At 31.0% G+C, this 18,253-nt stretch overlaps 2 protein-coding genes across 2 annotated transcripts; both read right to left on the reverse strand.

The window, feature by feature from the left end:
- Positions 1-5,966: 5,966 nt before the first annotated feature.
- Positions 5,967-6,881, reverse strand: LOC102621613 (major allergen Pru ar 1). Its single transcript, XM_006488945.4, has 2 exons — positions 6,600-6,881; positions 5,967-6,434 (listed from the first exon to the last, which is right to left on the reverse strand). Exons 1-2 carry the CDS (start codon positions 6,781-6,783, stop codon positions 6,133-6,135), a joined length of 486 nt encoding a protein of 161 aa, XP_006489008.1. The 5' UTR covers positions 6,784-6,881; the 3' UTR covers positions 5,967-6,132.
- A 10,035-nt stretch (positions 6,882-16,916) lies between these two features.
- Positions 16,917-17,987, reverse strand: LOC102621328 (major allergen Pru ar 1-like). Its single transcript, XM_006488944.4, has 2 exons — positions 17,711-17,987; positions 16,917-17,465 (listed from the first exon to the last, which is right to left on the reverse strand). Exons 1-2 carry the CDS (start codon positions 17,886-17,888, stop codon positions 17,164-17,166), a joined length of 480 nt encoding a protein of 159 aa, XP_006489007.1. The 5' UTR covers positions 17,889-17,987; the 3' UTR covers positions 16,917-17,163.
- Positions 17,988-18,253: the final 266 nt, after the last annotated feature.

Raw genomic sequence — 18,253 nt, forward strand, 5'->3', positions numbered from 1 at the left:
ATGAGAAGAATCTTAATTAATATGGTCAGAGGGTTTGGTATTTATAGAGCTTTAAGTGTAGGAGTTGTTTTTGTTCTTAATTTTTTTTTAATTGGCGCGCATGTATATATTATGTACACATTATGATAAGATGAAAATTTAATTTTGTCTTTGCATTCCTGCTTTGCATCAAGACATTATGTGGGCTGATTTTCCAAAGACTAGAGAACCTTCCTGAAGATTAAATTAACACAAATGCAAAGAAACAAAACTAAGGATTTCAATGGCTTTAAAAAAACCTTTTAGATCTCGAAAGGGCCCTTGGTCTCTGTTATCATGCTGAGACAAGGCAAATACAAACAAAGTTCAAAATGTTTCCAAAAAGCTTAAAACACACATTAATTAACAGAACTGGCTGAACTGAAACATGAAATTAATGACCAAGAAAATGATTTACCCAGTAGTTAAAAATGTCCTTGAACATATATATTGCCAGCGGACAGCGATAGTAATACTTTAGGAAATTACAGTAAAAAGATTTACATATGGTGGTATGGGCAGCTTTCTATTCAAATTTTACGAGGAAGCGAATTGGACATTTTTGTTCTTTCCTAGAGCATATGCGGATCATAATTTGAATTAAGGCATCTTTGTATTATATATTCAACAATATTTTGGCTACATCAATGCTTCGACAATTTTATTATCAATCAATCACTTCACTCATCAATAGATTATATCCAAAAAGAAAACTCTGCCGTTTGGTTTAATGGTATGTAGCAAATCAATCGATTAATTTATATATCTGTAAATGGACCCTTGCCTGTGATAATAATAGTTTAATATAACTAAGTAATTAATGATATATCGTCATACGGCTGTTTGATTGGTCTATGGAAATGAACTTTCAACACACACGAGTACATTCAAGCTTCGAACAAATTGACATTTCAACCAAAGCCGAGCAAAGTCAACAAATTAGTAACTCACAACAGACAAACCTAAATCAATTAGCAACATATTTTGAAGTAATTGGTTAATTATTTAGGAATAGAGATGAGGTTTAGCCAAGAGATGTGCTTCCACAACCTTCTACAATTCTATTGCTTTGTCTTCGTTGTCCGTGATGAACTCTTTATTGACCTCTTGACGATCATCCTTTATATGGCACTCCGCAACAACCTTGTAAATGCATCCTCCATTGCCAGAAGGCTCCAATCGTATACTGTTTTCTCAAACATTTCCTAAATCCTATCTCCTTCATACAATGTGTACTTGCACCTAAAATTATCCTTACCCAGTTCTTCAATTCTTTGCTTCGACTGCTCGAAATCAACAGCTGTGTCAATCACATTCAATCTTCATTAGACAAGATATATATGTTCAGTTTATAGAAACAATTCATTGAGACATGTTTTATTACTTACCATCTCCGGAGTCATATAATTTAACGGTACTCACACCTCCATCTCCTTCAAGGAGCTCGACGCTCTTAAATGCTCCAGCTTTGGAAGAAGGTTGTGAGAGTCAAGGATATAAGCCTTGAACATTCTTGATGAAGCAACAGCAGTTGGGACCTCTTTCTCAAAACGAATGATAACCGTGTTAATTAGCCTTAAGAGGGTGAGAAAAATGTAAAGAAAATGAAGATGATAAATGAATTCCCTAGGAGGAAGGGTAATAATAAATAATTGGAAGTGAAAGGACATACTAAACTTTTAAATTTAATATTTAAGGCATCCGATAAAGATTTGGCCACTAGTCAAACACTCAAATATCACTAAAAAAACATTGGGATTAAGGGCAGTTTTGGTAGTACTGTAATTTTTAAAATAATTACCATTAGCTCTCTATAGAAATAATCGGCTGTGAAGAAAATCAATTAAATGTTTGATAAAATTTATTTTTAAATGTGTTGTGAGTTTTAAAAACAGTCATATGTATTTGGTAAATTTTACTGTTAAACTGCTGTAAGAATATAAATAATTAAATTAGACATAATGTTGAATAAAACTTATTTAAACATTTATAAACATGCATATAAAATATTTTTATTGTGTACATATAATAATTGATAACTAAAATAAATATTTTATACTATTAATTTTATTTTTTTATTTTGTTATCTCAATATAATTGACAATAGTAATAATCACTTTAAAGTTAATGATTTTGTTTTCTAATTAATAAAGATAATTTTGAATTTTATAATATATATGAGGATTTATATATATATGGAACTATATTAAATATAAAAAGTAATTCTCAAAATCGGATTATGAAAAGCTACTCATTTGCTTTTTAAAATTTATTGTAAAATAGGGTAATTTTTTTTATCAAAAGTGATTTCTAAAAAAATTATCGAACACTAAATTAACGTTTATCTTTTCAAAATCACTTTTGAATTTTCTAAAAGCAATTCCAAATAGGCCTTAAGATATGCTCTTGATCTAAATTTCTCCTGAGCAGTAATTCACCTGTTGAATGGTGGTTAATTAAAGAAAATGTTAAATTATATCTATACACTATTACTACATGAAACATAATATAAGATCTTTAAAAATTCAGGAGAGCTCAGATTATAAGAGGATTCTAATCCTAAATATTGATGATTGTAATTTAGTTAAGACATAAGTATTAAATTCTATTGGTAAAAATGAACCATTATTTTTGGATTTGTAATCGAATTTGCGGGTGTCACAATTCCTTACAAATTTTTATTGTAAAATGATGACGAATTGACTAATTTTGAGAACAATCTAGAAAAGATATACTCTTATTCATACATAAGCACTAAGCTCAATTTAAATGGAGATTAAAAAATAAAAGAAAATATTACAAAATGATTTTAAAATTTTGATTAATTGACAATCAGTATTTGAAATTGATTGGCAAATATACTGAAATCTGCCTCTATTTTTGTATTTATTTTTCACATTGCATTATTTCCTTTAACGTTCAACATCAATTAAAAAAAAATGGTTAGTTGGTTGATTACTTGTGAAAGCATTGATCAAAGATTTAATTTCAAAAGGATGATTTTGTGAAGTGAGATGTGATAAGAAAATATTCCACATCTGCTGCGAATAGTAATCAAGTAAATAATACATTTAAGTTTAAGGCAATCTAGAGTTAAATAATTGAGTATGAATAAAACCTATGAAACTTCTATAAGATGGATTAATTAAAAAAATAAAAAAAGAAAAAGAAAAAGTTTTGTGATGCCATTGGACGGATGAGCTACCGACAAATAATTGGGACCGGCACTTGAGTCAACGATGGATATCAATATCATCAGTTAATTGGTTGGCTACAAATTTGATTTTGTTTTGTTATGTCAATATATGCATACGCAAGATATTGAGCGTTAAAAATTAAATTTACCATTGCCTTCCTTGAGTTGTTAATTCAAAGTTGGCGGGCTTGGTCACAAGGAATAAATTATAACTTCCCATTGAAAATTAAACAATAAAATTGAAAGCTCACAATGACAAAACCCCTTATTCAATAATTATTATAGCAAGATGCATGATTAATTTAAATCAGGCATAGAGATGAGGGTTAGCCAGGAGGTGTGATTCCACAGCCCTGTACAATGAAGTTCCCTTTTCTTGTGAGTCCTTGACGAACTCTTGTTTGCTCTCTTCACCTGCCTTTAAATAGCACTCAGCAGCAACCTTGTAAATGCATCCACTGTCGCCGGATGCCACGAACTTAATATCGTACACAACCTTCTCAAAGATTCCCCAACCCCCATCTCGTTCATAGATTGTGTATTTGATCGAAAAATTATCCTTGTCAAGTGCATCGATTTTTTGGCTTCATGTGCTTCCCATCGCTAGCTGACATTCACATTGAATGGATTCTTTATTAGGCAAGAAATTAACGTTAAGTTAATTTACAAGTGCAGCATTTTACATGAGTACCTGTCTTAAAATTTAACAGTACCTCTTTGATTTTACTATATTAAATATTTCTTACACTTTAATTATAAAGAAGGTCAATTTATTATTTCACTAATAGATAAATTTGGCTTAAGTCCCAGCATTTGTTGGAACTCTATTCTCCTCCCAGTGTCAGGGTAATTATCTCCTTCACTAATGTAGGTGTAGTACATTTTTCCTCCAATACTTGTAAGGATAGAAATTTAGATTATCCCACAATAGACTTAATCTAAAATTTTCTCATAAATATCTGATTGCAATATACTTATTGGTGTTTGAAAAAGAAAAAAAGATAAAAGCAATAAACAAATTTAACAGTTTAAAAAGGAAAAGTCTTATAACAAGAGGACTTAACATCACCGAAGTCATATCGTTTCAAGGTGCCGTCGCCTCCATCTCCTTCAAGAATGTCTATGCTCTTAAACGCGTGTGGAGCCAGCTTTGGGAAGAGATTGTGACAGTCAAGAATGACAGCCTCGAACATTCTTGATGGAGCAACGGCCGCTGGGACATCTTTCCCAAAGCGAATTGAATAGCACCCATTTTAATTAGCTTAAAGATAAATAATAATAATAAATGAAAATGATCAATGAATTGCTGTACTAGAGATAGTTTCCTCGTTTGTGATCAGGTTGAATAATAACTTATGGTTTTAGTCTTTTAGATAAATTAGAAGTTATGAACTTGCTAATTAAGTTCCTTATATAGGAAATACTTAAGGCACTCATAATGTTTGACTTGATCTGTTTCAAAGTTGGGGCTTGACTATATAATACTGCTACTTTCCATTAAGTTTTTAGCTTTATTAAAGGCTGCTATCTTGGATCATTGCTCCTTGTCTTTATTATTTGTTACATGCATATGCATTTTATTATATTTAACTGAAGCATACACTTAACAGATGAGAAAAAACAGTAGTCCAAAATACCATGAATTTTCCCTTTGTAATCTGTTACCCCATTATAACTTCAAAATTTTAACAAAGGCTATTACAACTTACAAGTGGCTGTTTTTAATTTGATTTGATATAAAAGCAATTGCAGTCGGCAATAAATACGATGACCATATGAGAATTATTTGTATGGGCTCTACAGGATGGGGAGAGTTAATTATTGAACTGGTAATTAATGGAGCCATGGGCTTGAAGTGCTCCCTTCATTTAAATTGTCTTGAATATATCTAAATATCTCAGCAAGAGTGGAGTCGATAGTAAAGAGTGCAGCATTAAATCACAGTTCAGTACTTTGTGTTGAGTGCATATTTAAAAATTATGAGATTTTGATAATTATAAACATACCCTATAAATTAATAGGGATCCGTGACTATCAAAATTTATTTTAAACTAATGTGGGGGGTGAGATTATTTTAACACTTCTGTCACATATGGATTAATTTTTCGTGAAATCAAAGCCAAAAGATAAATATTGGCTTGTACATGAGTTTGTTCCAATATTATATAATAAAAGCATATAGATTTAACCCCTGTATACTTAATAAAAGATAATTCATGTGTTGCGGGTCATCCCAAATGTATCACGATTTCTTTTTAACTAATTAATGTGAGATTATTTGAACATTAATGAATTACTATTGGGAACCAAAAAATTATTTACAATGAGACCAAACAAGCTTTTAATAGAAAAGACAAATAGACACTATGAAACACCATAAATTTAGTATATACCGTGCGGTTATTTTTTTATCCATGATTTTCTCTTTATCTGACGAAACAAAACTCTTGGAGATTATCACCCATAATTTCTGCAATATTTGAAATATTTAAAAGAGCGATACTAAGCGTATAAGATTATACTCAACTTACGTTCGAAATTACGTGTCTAATTTCATTTTAATTTTATATTGTCATTAATGTGATAATTATTTAGACAGTGGATGAATCATCCATCAAGTACTACATAACTGAGGATACAAACTTTATCCAAGCTTAATTTGTAATTAAGTCTAGCATTTCCTCTGCAGGTTGATTTGATGATCGTGATTCTTTGCCACCGCATTAATTTATAATGATGAAGTTCAATAAGATAAAGGGAAAAGCAAACTCTTTTTTTTTTTTATTTAGCCAAAAGCCAATTATATAAATTGGCATATTTGAAAACAAAGAGACACGACATACGGAAGCCATAAACATGATTATTCATAATGTTGCAACAAAGGCGACGCAAGTGCGGTGAAGTGTTGACGTAAGAGCTTATACGGCATTGGGGTTTGCCAAGGCATAGGCTTCCAGAGCCTTAAAAATTCCCTTCTCCTTTTCCAAGCCTCCCTTAACCTGCTCTTCCTTAATCTCGGCACCTGGTTTGGGATAGAACTTGATAACAACGGTGCTCTTGCTTCCTCCGTCAGGGGTGCCCACAACCTTACTCTCATAAGAAACATGATCAATAGTAGGGATGTTAGCATCACCCTCACCTTCAATTGCCGTGTAATTGTATATCTTGTTCTCTTTGTCCAATGCATCAACCCTATGCTTAAAGTACTTCCAATCAGCACCTGCAATTAAACAAAAAAAAAAGTTAGTTTTACAACTTATAATTGCATATATGAAATTAGGCTCTATTTGGTATTTCCATTTAGCAGTTGTGGATTTAAGCTATGGCTATAAAGTACGTTAGTTTACAGTTGTTGTATCTTAAAAGTTATAAAAGTAAATCTAACCTTCAACAAAGTTAAACTTCTTGATGCTTCCAGGGCCTCCATCCCCTGAAATCAATTCAACGTTCTTTACAACCTGAGGCAGGACTTTGGGCAGAAGGGTGTCGAACTGAAGGACAAAAAGTTTGAACAACTTTTCAGGGGGGAGAGTGCTTGTATCCTCTACATTCAACGTGAGAACACCCATGATTGTCTAAGAGTTAAACAAAGAAAGAAGATGAAAACTACCGATCAACTAAAATTGGGAAATTTTCTGAGTGAATTGTGATGGTGGATGCCAGAGGCGCAATGGTATTTATAGACTCAGAAGACAAGCTCTACAACTATGCATGGCTTTCAACTACTTGGATTAAATAAATATTAATGCCGCTCTACTTATTAAATATTGTTATCTATCTACCATAAATTAAATCCCTGCACCTGTTATTTTATTTTAACCAAAATGATCTGTTGAAAGGCGTGCAATAGGGGGAGAATACTTTTTTCGCTTGCGTTAGAAAAATGCACAAAGTCCATCCAAAGAAAAAAACAATGCACAAAGACTTTGACGAATTGCAAGCATTGCTCTAGAAAAGCAAGAGCGGGAGCAGAAGAATTCTTTAATTAGTCGCATAACTTGACTTCAAGTGTTCGATTTAGCAATATTCTAATCTTGCCCTTTCGTCATTATAATATCTTGCATCATGATGATATTACTTTGATAATGAGAGAAATCAAATAATATTCACTAAATAACAAATTCCTCATACCAACCGAATCAAACACATAAAATACGATAAATTTCTTTTCCCAAGTTGGTTTTACTTCTTGTTAATACCCGTGACTCCGTCTTACAATTTTGTAATCTCCTGCTTGTTAAATTATCAAATCTATCTCAGGAGAGGGAGAAAAAAAAAATACTTTCATTGTATCACTTCCTTTCATTAGATTCTTACCATATTCATTTATATAATAATTATTTTAGAAGTACAGATGTCACACTGCAACAATCTAATGGAAGTGGTATCCAATCTTTTCTTTAAAATACTTGTTTATGTAAACATTTACCGAGGATAAAGTCAATATTTTCCTGTGGTCCTGAAATATCTAAATTATCTAGAAGCTTCAAATACAAAAACAAAAGCAAACCAAGACATTAAGTATATGTTTAGTTAAGGTGATTAAGCATCCTGGGGAGGTAGGAATTTAAAAAAATTAATTTGACTTTACTCATTCTTTATCTTTAAAAAAATATAAATTGAAAGATGAAACATCATCAACTTCTGAATTCTACAAACGTTACAAACTATTTCTATACATAAGTTCTATGGTTCACATATGGAAAAAGAAATAAAAATAAATAAATTATTCGGATTTATGCTTTCATATAAATTATGCTATCAATTCAGATAAAAAAAAAATGCTACCTAATATTTTAAAGAAAAAAATCAGATGATATTTTAAATAAATGTGTCAAAACACTTATTTTCAGATGATTTTGGTGTGTAAAAATAGATAACTTGATACTTATAATTAAATGTTCAAATTAAAAATAAATATTCAAAGCTATTTAGAGTAATGAAAATAAACGAAAATTATCTAAACATAGATACAAATTAACAAGAAAGAAAATATTTTACAAATGAAAATGAATTTGAATCCCATGGTGAGTTGTGGTGAGTGGTGAAAATCTTGTCTCACAGAACACACACACGCACATATAAATAGTAATTAATTAATTATACATTCTTATTCATCGACCACCAGTTACAGTATTTGTATTACATATACATGCTCAGTATAAGGTCGATTAACATTAAATTTTAAATCCATAATAAGAAAAAAATTGCTAATCACATATAAGTCAAGGAAATGGCAGTCTAGTCTAGCCGGCCTAACACGATAGCCAGTATATTTGTTAGCAGAAGACTTCAAATTGTTCAGTCAAGTAAACCGATAATTGTCTATCATAACTTCTTTGACTTATTATATGCCGGTCCTTATCTGAAGTGAGATGAATTAAATACACACACATGAATCCCCATAAGGACCGATATTTTCCCTTCATAGTGGGGCCTCGCTTTGGAGAAACGAAGCCACAAATGCGCAAGCCAGACTTTAGGTCGTTCAACAATGGTGGCCGCTGTCGACGTTCATTGATGTTGAATGTTTACTCAATTAATTGGTATGGCCGAATTTAAGGAACTATGAAATCAGCAAATTAGATTTTTTCATAATATCACAGCAGGTATCCCGGGTAAAAGTTCACATTACATTGAACGTTGACCGACAGTCTCGACCCATTCTAAGCTTAGTCATTTTACATTCCACCTTAACCAGATTAGATTGGATTCAATTATATTGAATTATATAATATTGTCTTATATCTAATATAATATTATATTAAATTTTATTTAAATATAAAAAATATTTATAAGTATTTGAGAGTATTAATATTAATTGAAAGGTAATTAATAAAATATTAAATATATAGTAAATTACTTATTGGGTAGTTATAATTACAATAAAAAAATATAAATTAATAAAACTAATTTAATTATTTAACTAATTTTTATGAAATATTTTAGATATATTTTATTTTATCAAAAAGTTAGCAAATAATATATAAAAAAGAATTAACTAATAGTGTTATTAATTTTCATGATTATTTTTAATATTATATTAGTGATAATTAAATTTAATACAATAAGTTATTGTAATAAATTATTAAATAGTTAATTTTATTGAAGTAAAAGTACCGATTTAAGCAGAATATAAAAAAATAAATTTCGAGTAAATTATGAATAAATATTTAATTGAATAAATATATTTTGAATAATAAATAAAAAATACCATTATATATGAAAGAAATATTACAAATGAATAATATCTTTCTCTTATTCTAATCTCATCTAAACCCACTTATAAATTAGGATTGATAATCTCTTGATTTAAGGACTAAATTTGATCATAGTCTTCCTAATCCAATTCAAGGAAAGTTGCCAAATATAAGATAAAAATTTAATCCCAAAGTTAGCCTAATCTCATATTTAGTCCTAACCCCGAAACATAGCCGTAAAATCTTATCTTCTTAGTTTACTTGGGCTTAAATCTTTTATTTATTACTCTTTTTTTACATGATACATTCTAATCTTGAGTAGATTCCTTTTTTAGTTTATTCATTAGGATGAGACATCAGTTCCTAGTTCATGCTCCTACAGTTAAAAACATGTGGAAAAATTCATTTGATTTACTTATATATCCCATCAAAAAGTAATATTAAACACTTAAAGAAAACCAACGAAGAATAAATGCCTAATCCAATGGGCTAAATCGAAATTTACCTTATTTACCATTTTAATTTGAAAATTAGAGTGACGCCGTTCAAAGTCCATATTTTTTGTCATTAGACACCACCACAGTAACAAATGATTATAAGATCGTGTCAGGCTTTTCCAATTTTCAGATTCGTGCGATAAAAAATCCCATCTTAATAGATAAATTCATATCAACCCATTAGGCATTGACCATTCAATGATCCTAGTGCTTTGTTCACCTGTATTAATTTCCTATATCTGTTTGTCCTTTTGCATATATAATTCGATTAAAAATAAATTGGTAGTTAGAATAAATGTCTACGATGGTGGAACCATTTTAAAGGGTTTAGCTCCCGGGCCCCTAAGCTCCAAACCTTTAGACCATTTGTGCAAAATTTTCTGTTTGGGCTTCTCAAACCTATTAGATTTCAACATTTTTTCATTCTCAAATTTTTCTTATGAGTGATGGCACATCAATTTTTTTCTTATGTAGTAGCCAACGGTCATTCAATTTTTATTATGGAGTGAAGCTTGGATGATTGTCATCCATAAGATATGTACTTGAGCGATAAGTCGTCTAAAATAATTAAACATGATTAATTGTGTTTTCATCTAATAAATAAATAGTTAAACAATTTGCGGCTTAATACAGTCAGCTTCACCCACAAAGAGATATGTCTTGACACATATTCTTCTCCCAGAATGGTCAGGATAACATCCATGAAATCCTTATCACCAAACAAGAGTAATTTGTAGTTCCTTTATTTGCAGTTCTCTTCACGATCTTTTGAAATATCCTCCAATATTTAAACCATTGCTTCATATCCACCACAACTCCTGGTTCTAGTTGTCCGCACAATTCTACTCTTATATATATTTGTAAGTCATGTACATTGGCATTACGACAAGAAATTCTTTTGAGCTTGTTAGTTATCTTATTCGTGGGCATATAATTAAGAAGCAAAATAAAAAAAAATATTAATGCATCGTTATAATTGTCTGCCATATTGGTCTGCAGTATTAATTTGGTGGGTATAAGTCTCGAGACATTGAAGAGATGCATATATATAGTATAACCTGGATAAATTGATAGCCAAAAAACTATGAAAAATCTATTAATTTAGTAAATATTATATATTAACAAATTAATAATTTATAATTTATAAAAATAACATCATGTTCATAATAGGAACTTTTATGAAGCATAGATTTAGTATAATTAGAGAATGTAGTGACTCCATCAAGCTATATGATACGATTCTAATTTATTATTGATCGAGTGAATCATTCACTTGATAATCTCTTGACGGATCATGATTGTATGACAACTAATCAGAGAAGATTTTTTGACAATATATTGAGACGATCTCTCTCTTATTTCTCTTAACATAACATATATAATACAACAATGGTTTCTCATCTCAAAGGTGTAAAGAAAATTAACATTGACCGATAAAATGTATAAAATATTATGCCAATATAATAAAGAAAATTATAGACATCATATATATTTAATTTAAAATTAGTTCATCATTAATTTATATGTTAATGGGTTAGAAAAATATATATTTTTTTAAAATTGATTATCTAATAAATTTAGTTACGCCATGCCCCTGTCTGATTGATACGACCTTTATGATGATGCTTGATGATGGATTGCTTAAATGAGACAATACGTCGAGCACATAGCTCATTTCATCAACCACCTTAAATTGCTTGATGAAACTTGAAAGAATAAACAAATTTTCTTGAATAAAGTTATATATATGTTTTTTCAGTTTGTAAATATGGTTTGAAATTGAATACAAATGTTCATTTCATCAAACACGATGCATTACTTGATATTTTTTTGAGTTTGTACGGCTTGAGATGAAACCCACTGATTTAAAGAAAAAAAAAATCGGGGATCTCACTTTAAAATATATTATACTTGTTATATAACGGGGGAAGAAATTTTTTTTCTCTTTTTATTTTTAGCTTTTCAATGCTTAGAAAACTTTTTAAAGAACATTTACACATTAAAAAAAAAAACAATTTTTTTTCCTTTTTTTACTCCTAGTATTTAGATACAACTTGTCCGTGATAATTGATATTAGCATGTTACCACCATTCCAATGTAATGGACGCTTCCCTTGAATAATATATCTTTGGAGCAAAGTATTTTAACAGAGTAAATTACAATTTATTGACTATACACCTTTATAATTGCGGTCCAAATTTACCATATCCTGCTGGTACATTTAATCTTGGAGCATGACAACATTTCAATGAAAGATAGAAAGTACAAAACAACAGAAACCCCAAATTTAATTTGGAATACAATCAACTCGAGGATGTCCGATATACAATCTTCTTCGAAGACAGTGTACTTGCAGTAAAGATTGTCTCTGTCAAGTGCATCAACTCTGCTTTGCATACTTGTGCTTACTACCTTTGAGTCACATTATCAAATTGGCATTAGATGTTCTGAATCTAATATATGCACGCTCTAATCTTTGTGGTGCATTCATTAATGAATATTTAGATGGGTAAAAATCATTGTGTGCCCCTAACTAGCAGCTTTGTACATAATAATTTCCTTTCTATTTTAATAAGGCTCTAATCCTCCCATAAATGGCTGATGAACAGCAATGGATAGTATTAAATCAGAAGTAATTTTGTTTTATTATGATGATTACCATAAAATTGTACATACACGCAAATAGATAGAGCAAAGATTCGCAGAGAAATTTTAGACTACTACTTCAATGCTGCCAACTTCTCCATATCCTTGTTCATATACGATGCTCTTGAATGCTTGTGGCAACAGCTTTGGGAAAAGATTGTGAGAGTCAATAACAAAAGCTTTGAACATTCTGGATGGAGCAGCGGCAACTGAGCCATCTTTATCAAAGCGAAGGACACCCATGTTTAAGTTTAAAAATGATAATTTTTTCTGTGGAAATGCAGAACATTTAAAGGACTTAATATATAGACTTGGAAATTGGAATGACCTTTCAAGTCAACAAGTCAACAGCATTTTGAAATAAGTAATTAAATACAGAATCTTGTACCCATCAAATATAAATATTTCGAGAGTAAAGAAGCTCCATCGCATGGATTTACCACCGTTATATTTTTGTCCTTTTTTTAACTTTTCCTCAATCTAAAATTACCACCGTCTTCGAAAATAGATTTTTTTTTTCATAATTAATGTTCACAGAAATAACTCAAAAATTAGTAAATTACTTATCAATTAAGTTTATATCCTACTCTTAAAATGTTAAAGAGTTTTACAACACTGTAAAATTTTGAAAATTTATCGTATGTGGATAAATATTACACCAGCAATAAAGAAAATTGATATAACACTTTAAAATTAACATCTCCTAAAAAAATTGAAATATTTGAAGATTGCAAATAATTAATAAGATCTTCAACCAAGATATCGAAAATTGATACAAAATTCAAAGAAAATGATACAACGTTAGACTGCTCAATTTAACGTATACATTACAAATCATTTTTTAAAATAGATTCGGAGTGTACATTGTCGAAGAAAAACCTGAGAACATTGATCAATTAAGACAAACAAAGAAACAAAATCCGGAGTAAAATTCCGAGTGTCGATTCACCGTTGTTCAACAATGGTGACTGCCGTCAGCATTTGTCCATCTCGCATTTTTTTTTCTTTTAATGATCTTTTAACAATTGAAATTGGGAGAAGTCTATGTTACAGCTTCTGTAAGTAACAGCAGCCAATGGGGAACTCCCACGGGTGCTAGAGGAGAGAGAAAGAGGTCCCAATGCATGGTGATGGAAATGGGAAAGTTCGAAGCTGTTACTTGCAGCTTCTGCACCTTAGCCATGTCCTTGAAATTGATGGTAAATGGAACCCAAAAAAGAAAAAGGAATAAAATTGATGTTGAATGTTTACTTTATTAATTGTCATCATGACCTAATCTTAGGAATTGTGAAATCAGCAAATTACATTTTTTCATAATATTGTAAGATGATGAGCTGGTAGAGATTCCGGGGTATCATGCAAGCCAATATGCCTGTACCTATATCACTTACATTGGACTTTGGACCTTCACTAAAAGTTTCGAACCTATCTTTTTTTTTTTTTTTTGATTACATGAGACTATTGCTCCGATTACAACTCATATTACATGAGAATATAACTGATATGTACAAATCAGATTATAACTGGGACCAACATACATCAAAACTAATGGAGTGCTGCCCAGATTTTAACCCTCTCAAATATTCGAGGGATGTTTACTCCTCGCACTGGGGCAAGGTAGCAGATTGCCTTCACTCAATTTTATTTTAGGAAGGAAACACCCCCACATGCATTGTGGGGGTTCGAACCTATCTAAGATGGATTATTTAAGATCTTATCTTCTCATTTTACCTGCACTTAAATTTTTTATTTATTGTTATTTAAGATCTTATCTTCTCTGTTTACCTGCACTTAAACTTTTTTATTTATTGTTCTTTTTAACTATGTACATTCTCCTTACCTTTAGTAGATTCTGCTTTAATTTAGTCATCCTTGCATTTTTATTTATTCTTATTTGTCGTATTAATTTGAAAATTGGAGTTACGCCATAACTCCACTTTCTGTCATAAGACACCACCGTAATAACATATGATTAAAGATTGTGCCGAGCTTTTTTAATTTTTAGATTTGTGCAAAAAAGATCTTATCTTAATAGATCATTTCATATCAACCCATTAATAGTAACCATTCAATAATCAATCCCTTGCTTCCATCTTTTTTTTTACACGATTAGTTACTTTTGTACTAAATTTTGTAACTTATTTATTTTATCAATGTGGTTGTAAACCACCGCTTAGAAATATATGCTTCAAAGGAAATTAGAGTATTGGTTATGTATAAGTTTTGATTAATTTAAATTATTTACTCAGTACATGATGAGATTAGGAGAGAATATTGATCATTAATTTCTCATATCTTTTTGTCTGTATGTATATATAATTCGGTTTAAAATAAATCAGTAATTAAAATAAATGTATATGAGGGTCTTAGAAGATAAAACATGGGGTGAGAACGTGCCACTAGCGGTGGAACTATGACTTTAGTCCCGAGGCCCTAAATACGCAACTTTAGCCCATTTTATACATATTTTTCAGTTTGGGTCTTGCAAACTCATAGTTTTCAACCTTTTTCATTCTCAAATTTCTCCGATAGACGCTGTGTCAGCTTTGTTCTCATCTAACAGACGAAAATCGTTTAAATTTTACTCCTCTACAATGTGTACTTAAATGTTCAAGTCGTCTAAAATAATTAAAGATGGTCGTTTTGTCGTCTAATAAATAAGTAGATAAACGATTTGTTGGTTTAATACAGTCAGCTTTAAATACAAGAAGATGTGTATTACCATGTGTTTTTCTTTTACAATGGTCAAGATGCCATACATGAAATCCTTACCATCAAACAAGAGCAATATGTCATTGCCTTAATTGTAGTTCTCTTAATGGCCTCTTGAAATATCCTCCAATATTTAAACCATTGCCTTAGATCCACCACAACTCCTAGTTCTTAATTAACAATTCTTCTCTTATATATATGTGTGTGTGTGTGTCTCACGTACATTACAACTATGAAATTTGTATTTACTTGTTAGGTATCTTATTTGGTGCATAGAATTAAGGAGCAAACCCAAACAATTTATTAATGCATTGTTATAATTGTCTGTCATGTTAGTATGCCAGTATTAATTTGGTGGGTAAGTTTCTGGCCACTAAAGAGATGCATAAATATGGTCATTAATATCTGTAGACCAAGCACCACCCACTTCCGGCATACCTACAGCAGCTCCCGAGTGCATATTAACATTTAAGAACATAAATTTACCTCAAATTGGACAGAATCATTATTCATGTTGCAGCCAATTTCAGATTGTAATTAAAATCAGTCTTGATTTTATATACGATGACCAAATTAAAGCGAACATGCTTTTGCTTTGCATCAAAACTTGAAGCAGTTCATTCATGTTCATGGCCATCATTTAATTGTTGTGATTATGATTGATCTTATTTTTGTTTGAATCAGTGGAGTTATATGACAATGCCGTCAAAGTTACGGCAAAAATGATAAATGAAAGGATAAGCAAGTTGAATGCTTTTGACGACTGAACAGATTTTTGACATTTCATCTGCCATTTTCTTAGTCGTGCCATGCCCCCACCCGATTCAAACGTCCTTGATGAGGATGATTGTGATGGATCGCTCATTGAGGCAATACGTCGAGCACTTAGTTCATTTCATCAAACACCTTCGCATTGCTTGATGAAACTTGAAAGGATAAATGAATTTGCTTGAATGTTGATGGTACTTAAGTTTCTGGATATGGAGAACAACTTAAGGATAATATATAGAGCAGTGAGTGAGTGAATTTTCAAGTCAAATGTTCTTTGGAAATAAATAAAGTATTGAATCATGTATACACATCAAATTTAATACTCAAAGAATTTCTGTTATTATGTCTCAGAAGATATATAATTATTTTCAAATCACCCAAAAACTTTACTTATTAACGAAGTTTAAATTTTATAATGAAATAATTTTTCAAATCGGACAAAGTGGGATGTCATTGTATGTCTCCATCTTTCCCTCATTTAATTAATCTATTTAATGCTATATGATATTCTATGACGACATCAAAAGTGTTGAGTCTTGATTCTTTTTGCCTTTTCTAATTTAGCTATTTATTTTTTGAATTGTGAAATAGTATACAAAATAATTTTACAAGATACAAAATTTATTATTTAATAAATAAATATCACAACACCTGAAATGTGTAATTAATATTGCTCGTTACATATATCTAAAATATTTGAAAACGGCAAATAATAAGGTAAACCAGCGAGATATCAAATATTTCATAATTCAAAGATAAGTAACAACATTCAACTTCTCAATTCATAGGACATTACAAAGCACGAACCATTCTGAGAGTACATCGACACAAAAAAAAAAAAAAAAAAAAAAACGAAAGAAACCCGAGACTTAGTAGTCTTGGAGAAAAGTTCACTCAGGAAAACCTGCAAGCATTGATAGAAATAAGCTCTTTTTACAAGCCACTTATATAATCAATCTTCCAGGCTAGCTAGTTCTTATTATCAAGTTCAAATAAAGGAAGTACTTTAATTTGGCCGAACAATATGCAACAATGCAACAACACACGGCTTATTAAAGCAAAGCAAGCGCGCACACATACGGAAAGCAAGAAGCAGCTGATTATATTGCAGAAAACGTATATCTTAATTGCAGACATCAAGATTTGCCTGGAGATAGGCTTCGACACCCTTGACGACTCCGATAACTTTTTCTTTGCCAGCTTTGGCTTGCTCTTCTGTGACCTCCACCTCACCTTTGGCGTGGAGCTTGCAAATGGTCTTGCAGATTGATCCTCCATTAGGAGATGCCCTCCATTGGTGCTCATAGGATATTTTTTCCAACTTGTAATCCGCCAAATCATTCCCTTCAATCACGCTGTACTTTAATTTAAGATTCACTTTGTCTTCTTCTTCAATCTTGTGCTTCGCGTATTTGACCTGTCCTCCTGCATATAGAATATATTTAACGTTAATATATAAATCTATATAATTAGTGCCTTCAGCGGGCAATTTATATACACGATACAGTTCTGGCCCGTAATCCACAGCTGCTGCTGTATTATGCGTCAAGCAAAAGTGGGTGCTTAAATTTAAAATTAAGTGGTTAGTAGTTAGAGGCGCAACAATTAGGAACATGAATGCTCAATTCAATGAGCGATATAAAATAATTATTATATATTAATTAATTAACCTTCAACAATGGTAAATTTCTTGATGCTTCCAGGACCTCCGTTGCCTTCAAGGACCTCAACGTTCTTAACGACATCTGGGAAAATCTTGGAGGGGAGGTTGTCAGAAGCCAAGGCATTGAACATCCTGGCTGGGGGGACTGCATAAGTCTCCTCAGATTCATAAGTGACAACGCCCATGATACTACAACGAAATTAAAAAGTTCGAAAAATGATGAAGATAAATGGAGTATGAATAATTAGAAGGAAGCTGCTTTGAGTCTGAGGTGAGGAGATGTATGAAGCTGGGGGTGCTATTTATAGACTGGATTGGAGCTTCTAGAATTTGCCCATGTATATTAATATAAGAGCTAGTTGACAGTTTTGACTAACAAAGTATGGGGATTGTCATTTTCTTTTACTGAAATTAATTTATACTATTTATTCTCTATTATTTTTATAATAATTAATAATTCCTCAAATATTAAAAAAAATTAAAAAAAAAGAGGATTATTTATTGATTTCAGTATGGGAGAATTTGGTAATCTCCCAACAATTAGATGTGC

This window comes from Citrus sinensis, chromosome 1 (assembly GCF_022201045.2).
Source record: "Citrus sinensis cultivar Valencia sweet orange chromosome 1, DVS_A1.0, whole genome shotgun sequence".
NCBI lineage: Eukaryota > Viridiplantae > Streptophyta > Magnoliopsida > Sapindales > Rutaceae > Citrus > Citrus sinensis.